The sequence below is a fragment of the Aplysia californica genome, unplaced genomic scaffold (genome assembly GCF_000002075.1).
Source record: "Aplysia californica isolate F4 #8 unplaced genomic scaffold, AplCal3.0 scaffold00813, whole genome shotgun sequence".
NCBI classification, from domain to species: domain Eukaryota; kingdom Metazoa; phylum Mollusca; class Gastropoda; order Aplysiida; family Aplysiidae; genus Aplysia; species Aplysia californica.
Genome location: NW_004798083.1, coordinates 147,092 through 153,700, shown reverse-complemented (window position 1 = coordinate 153,700; position 6,609 = coordinate 147,092). Strand labels below are relative to the sequence as shown.

The 6,609-nt window shown below is 37.6% G+C and overlaps 1 protein-coding gene across 2 annotated transcripts in view; it reads left to right on the top strand.

Annotated features, from left to right (window-relative positions):
• Window positions 1-6,609, top strand: part of LOC101847534 (putative leucine-rich repeat-containing protein DDB_G0290503) — a 41,800-nt gene that overhangs the window by 19,782 nt on the left and 15,409 nt on the right. For both annotated transcript variants that reach the window (XM_013088796.2, XM_013088795.2), the window contains 2 exons: window positions 3,810-3,985; window positions 4,968-5,216. In XM_013088796.2, the coding sequence (XP_012944250.1) occupies window positions 3,810-3,985; window positions 4,968-5,216 (425 nt within the window). The remainder of the gene's footprint in view (window positions 1-3,809; window positions 3,986-4,967; window positions 5,217-6,609) is intronic.

Sequence of the window (6,609 nt, the reverse complement as noted above, 5' to 3'; positions counted from 1 at the left end):
GTTTGCTTCAATGTCTGTGTCTGTTTCAGTGTCTGTGTCTGTTTTAATGTTTGTGTCTGTTTCAATGTCTGTGTCTGCTTCAATGTCTGCTGTGTCTGCTTTTATGAGTGCCAATGTTTGTGTCTGATTTAGTACGTATGTCTGCTTCAATATATCTGTGTCTGTTTCAGTATCTGTGTCTGTTTCAATGTCTGTGTCTGTTTCAATTCCTGTGTCTGCTTCAATGCTTTGTTTCTACTTCAATGTCCGCGTCTGCTTCAGTGGCTGTGCGTGTGTCTGTTTCAAAGTGTATAATTGTATGTGTCTATGTCAATGTCAGTTTCAGTTTCTGTGTCTTGATTCAATGTGTGTGTCTGCTTCTGTGTCTGTGTCTTGATTCAATGTGTGTGTCTGCTTCTGTGTCTGTGTCTTGATTCAATGTGTGTGTCTGATTCAGTGTCTGTGTCTGTGTCAGTGTCTGTCAGCTTTATTGCCTGTGTCTGTTTCACTGTGTGTCTGCTTCAATGTCTGTGTGCAGAATGTTGGAGGGCACCACTCGTTGATCTTACTTTTTCCCTCGTTGTATATTATCCTGTCTTTCCTTTTCCCTGCAGTACGTAATGGAACCATTCATAAAATAAAGTTTTGATTCGTGCGGCCTTTGCTGTAAAGGGAGTTGAACACTCTCAAAGTCAAGTCTTTCAGTGAATGCACACTATTATAAATGCGTTAGTGGGTGGTTGGCGAGCACTCTGGTGTGGTTTGCTCCTTCTTTAATTATATCAAACATCTATCATCTCCCCTTCTTCTTTTTTTATGTTTGATTCTATCTTGTAACACCTCTAATCTTCTGGCGCTCATAATGACCTTATGCAGTTGCGAGCGCCGTAAAAAATCTCTACAAAATTATTGTTTTAAATTGTTTTTATGCCTTCTATTGTTTTTGTTGCTGCTGTTGTATACTGTTTTGAATCCTGGACAATAACCGAAGATAGTGAAAATAAAATAGAAGCAACAGAAATGTTGTTTCTAAGGAGACTTTCAGAATTTCATTGACAGGAAAGAAGTGAAATGAGGAAAAACGCGGGTAGCTCATTACTAATAATAAATAAAAAGCAACAAAATGCAATTTATAGGACATTTGGCTCGACATAAAGACGTTGGACATGTTGCGCTCACTGGACAAATGTGAGATATCGTGGTGAAATCAGGCGTTCGTCAAATTAATGAAACTGAATAAACTGGCATTGTTTCGCAGGTTTGGGGAATATTGATCAAATGTTTGTTTTTGGCTCAACACCTTTCATGTCCATTAAAGAACACATGGGGCTCTCGTGGCCTAGAGGTTAAGGTGTTGGCCTCTCATTCAAAGGTCCCGGGTTCGATTCCGGGTAGCGACCAAAAAATTTTCTTCTCTAAAATTGTCTCCTTTCACATCCTTTCCTGATCTCTAACAATGTTCTGTTGTCTGCTTTCATTTCCACTTTCTGCCCCCACCCCCTCACCTCCTTTGCCCCCTCCTCTGGGCTCCTGACTCTTTCTGCAGCCTTTCTACTGCTACTTCTTGGCTCCTCCTGACTGCTGTCTTTCTGCCACACCCCTGATCTTCTGGTAGGAAAGATCTACACCTAGCCTTCTCGGACAAGGGCGAAAAATCTCGGAGGGCCCGTGTGCAAGTTGCGCATGTTAAAGATCCCTTGGTGGTCTAAAATCGATAAGAGTAGGCTTCGGCCGCCACCTGGGCAAAATTCAAAATTTCCTACCACCGAAAAAGTATTAGGTGTGTCCCGCGCGCTCATATGACCTTATGCAGTTGCGAGCGCCGTAAAACCCTATACTAAACAAACAAACAAACAAAGAACACATTATTCCTGCGTGGATACCAATGAAAAACGTTGATTAGGGGCACACAAAAAAGTAAACTTTCTGTTTCCACAGACTCTCAAGGTAAGGAAATATATAAACTTTGGCGACCATTTCCCACTAATTTTACTTCTGAAACCAGGCGACCCCTTACTTCATTCAATCACAAATATCCCGACTTCTATTCCGAAAAGATGGGTACTTTTTTATATTGAAAGCAAGACAAATGAACTAGCTTTAGGTTTAAGATGATACCAGTAACTCCACATGCCCAAAAATTGACGAGCCCATGATTCCACCGCGTCCTTACACATAAATATAGAAGGTAAACGAAGCAGGGGCAGACCCAGATAAACCTATTTGGATAATCTGAACAAATGGGTGACAGGGAAACACCAGGATAATAATAATAATGATAATAATAATAATAATAATAATAATAATAATAATAGCATAGGATTTTTCAATAGCATCCGAATGTCGAAATGAAGGGAGAACCATATGTGAGGCATGCTGACAAAATGAGTTACTTCTCTTAGTCTAAGAAGGGAGATATCGGCGAAAATCGACACTAGGGTCAGATTAATAGATTTTCAGTTGATGCCATTTTCTTCAAGTCTACTGTGTCTTTTAGTATTACATGCTTACAAACTGTACAAACTTCACCTATAAAGTTGATGGATCAATTTCCATTGGGCTGAAATCCGAGAAGTAACTCATTTTGTCAGCCCACCTCACATATATTATAGTCACCGATGTCTGTTTAATTCACGTCTGACACTTTATAATTGTTATTGATCATTATTATTATTAGGCTATTAGTAGTAGTAGTAGTAGTATTTTTATTATTATTGTTATTATTATTATTATTATTATTATCTTCATCATCATCATTATTATTATTATTATAATTATTATTATTAACCCCTTCAATGCCGCACATTGTACACCCCTTTGACGGGGGAAATCCCGTGACCCGTGAACCAAGGCGGCTCAGGGGCTACCCCAGTCTACCTCCCATAACTTTTTATTTAGGCCTAATGAATATTTCTTCATGAATTTCTGCATGTACATTCTACTCTGAACCACGTTTCTATTGCTATAATTTTAGGGGGATTTCATTGAGAGATAGATGAAGAAAAGTTGGAGTAATAACACGATCTCAAAACAAAACCACCAAACAACATAAAACAACACATTCGATTAATGATAAACTGAGACCAAAAAAGGGGAGTACATGTTGTCTGAGTGTCTGCAGGTAAAGAGGAAGCGACAAGAGGCTTAATTCCTACCTTATACAACGCCCATACAATTCATATATATATATATATATATAGGAAGCCCTTCTGTGATTACTGCCAATAAATCATTTTTCTGTGGTAGATGTGTTAGATCTAATCTTCTCTTTGAGCTAAAATCTTATTCTGACGCTTTCAATGAGGACAGGGGGAAATGGTGGTAAACATAAAGGGAAGGTACCTCAATAATAATTACAAGATGTTAGCAATAACTTCCCTTATAATTGATATAAAAACAACCACTGTCACAGTCCCGTAAATTCTACGGGACTATAGGCACAGCGCTACACGGTTCAGGCCTGTAAATTTTATGGGCGTGGCTGCGAAGAGGTTAAGCAGCTCCTTACTATTATTATTATTATTATTATTATCATAATTATCAATATTATTATCGGTATTTCCAAAATTATTACATTATTATTTTTGTTATTATTATTATTATTATTATTATTATTAGGCTATATTAACTATTATTATTATTATTATTATTATTATTATTATTATTATTATTATTATTATTATTATTATTATTATTATTATTATTATAATAGTTAATATAGCCTAATAATAATTATTATTATTATTAAAATTATTATTTTTATTATTATTATTATTATTATTATTATTATTATTATTATTATTATTATTATTATTATTATTTCTATGCAGGAAGAAGTACATGAATTGTTTGAGACAACTGTCCTCCCTGAGCCAAACGGTTCGCCAGCAAAGACAGAGTCTGACAGATATGAGGACACACCTGGACGAGGGAAGGCGCGAGGTTGTAGACTGTTTGCGCTCAGCTAAGGATCAAGTTGTACTTATCAAAGAGAAATCTTCCATAGGTTTGTGGAGATCACTACACATAGACCGCTCTATGTAAGACTCTGTATACGTCACTTTGCAAACTGGCATATGACCTTATGCAGTTGCGAGCGTTGTAAAGCACGTACCCCCCCCCCCCCCCCCCAAAAAAGGAGTCTTACACTATGCAGTTGATGTCTTGTTTTTACTGTGTGCAACAGATTTTGAATGATAGACTCATTTTATGCTACTTAAAAGGAGAGGGAATGGTTGAAATCTAGAAAATAATTTTGTAAAAATATTATATTTTAAGTAGCTGTCATACTGGTTTAATTTTTTTCTTTTATCTTTGAGGACAGATGTTTCTTAGAAAGTTATTTTTAAAAAGCAAAGGGCATACTGTTAATTCAGTTTGGAAAATAGCATGACTACAGTGGGAGGGTGCTCTGTTAGCTCAGTTGGTATCATACTGAAATACAGAGCGGATGGCACTGGTTCAAATACCAGACTCGGTCTTCTTTGAAATTAGGTCATTTTGTGAAGCTTTCAGGCAAAGGAGCATTAAAACCATTATATACTTACTTTATTTTTTAGCTTACAATACAAAAGCCTCTGGTTCAAATCCCTAACCAGGCTTAGTTCTTGAGTTTTGTTGTTTGTAGAGTTTGTAGTATTCTCTGTTCACTTGGTTTTGTGTAATCGGTTGTGGACTTAAAGAGGTCCCACCTCAGATTGTAATTTTAAATTGCAGACATATTACACCTCATTCGACACAATTTAGATCATTTAGGAGGCGGGAGGCTTCAGCCTTGCATATCAAGGCCAGCCTAGGCTGAGAGGGATACAACGTCCCAGTAGACAGACAAAAATACCTGATACTTCTGGTGTTGGTGGTCTAGTGGCTAGCCTCTTTGGCTCTCAACCTAAAGATGGTGGGTTTGAATCCCATCAAGGAGATTAATTTAGGACTTATTCAGTTTTAGCCAATAATTACTTTCTTAATAATTTGATTCACCTCTGCAGAGATACAAGACTTGGAGTCCAAGATACAATGTATAGACATGGAGAAACTGGTGCTCTCACAATCCAATAAAAGTTTAACCGATACTGTCAGAAGTAGAGAGTTGGAGCTGGAGAAAAAGAGCCTAGAGCTACAGCAGAAAGAAGAAGAATTGGAGAAGCAGCGACACTCCCTAGGCCAGCTGGAAAAAAATCTCTCGGATGTCGACAAGTTGTCGGAGTCACTGCAGGCAGCTCAGGGTGCACTGAAAGGTATAGATTATCTTTTTTCTCAGTTTAAAAAAGTCATGGGTTTTTTCAAAGTTTGTAAAGTCTTGGGTTATTTTGGGATTCTTTCACACTACTACAAAAATAAAAATGATTTTAAACAGCTGAGTTAATAATAGTGTTTTAATGAAGTTGATATTGAGGCCCTATTTTTTGCCCTGGCACAGAGGGTGTTTCACATGCGTGGGTCTGCAGTACCATAGTCAGTAAAGGGATTCTTTTGTTTGTAACTCTGACTGTTGCTGTCTTGCCTGTGTTAATTGGCATGGTGCGATAAAATTTGTGGTACTAGCACTCTCTGATCACGACCCAGATTCAATTTCGGACTAAAGGTGACTATAATTGAATAATGCCAGAACATCTTGCTTATATTTTTCTAGTAATGTAAATGCAGGTAACTTGAGTCTCTGAATTTAAGCAATTTAAAGTGTTACAACCATTCCTACTTTCAACTGGATTTAACCCTTTAGATTTGATGCGTTTTGCTTCCTCTGGTGCATCAAGATGTGGGAAAATTGTGCGCTTCCATGACATGCCATGTATGTCACTGTGGCATGAAGAGGGTTAACACAACTCCTGTTGCCTTTTTTGTTTGTTTTTGTTCGTATCAAATTATGACATTATTTTAGAAATATGGATATTCACAATCACAGTAGGGGTCTCTTTTGACTATTGTCGATTGATCAGTCGTCTGGAATTCATCAAAGTTAGGAATTCAGCCTCTTATTAATTCCCTTTGCCTTTTTCCACTTTTTGTTTTAAGTTTTTACTTCCATCTCAGCTAAGTGTCCTCACCTGTTTATGCCTGGTAAAGTGGTAAAGTCTTACCAACAAAAATCTCGACTCAGATTTGACTTAACTCTTTAAGCCCTGGGTTTTTTCCACCGTTTCCCTGAGGTTTTTTTTCAATTTTCAAGTCACCTAAACCTGGTGCACTCAGTGGCGAAGCGTCTATACAATCAAATAATCACTGCTTCCTTTCCTAATTTTGAAACATTGTCACCCATATACGTAAACCTCATTTATGTAAAAAGACGTTCATAATCACCAATGAACAGTAAACATAACATTCAAAACTCTTTCATTGCCACAGAAATAGCCTGTTCACCCCTATCGGGCCACTCAATAAGCGGTCGCAAGCTTTCATTAAGTGAGCTTGCAGTGAGGCTGGAAGAGTCTACCAAAAGAGCTGACGGGAACATGTATACAGCACTCAAGCTGTTTCATTGCCACATATACCCTGTTCACCCCTTTCGGGCCACAGTTATAAGAGGTCAAAAGCACTGATTATATAAGCTATCTATTACTCCGGCCGAGTCTACCTCACAGATGTAAGGGGAACTAACTCCTAATAATATCTTGACTGCTGCAAGTTCTT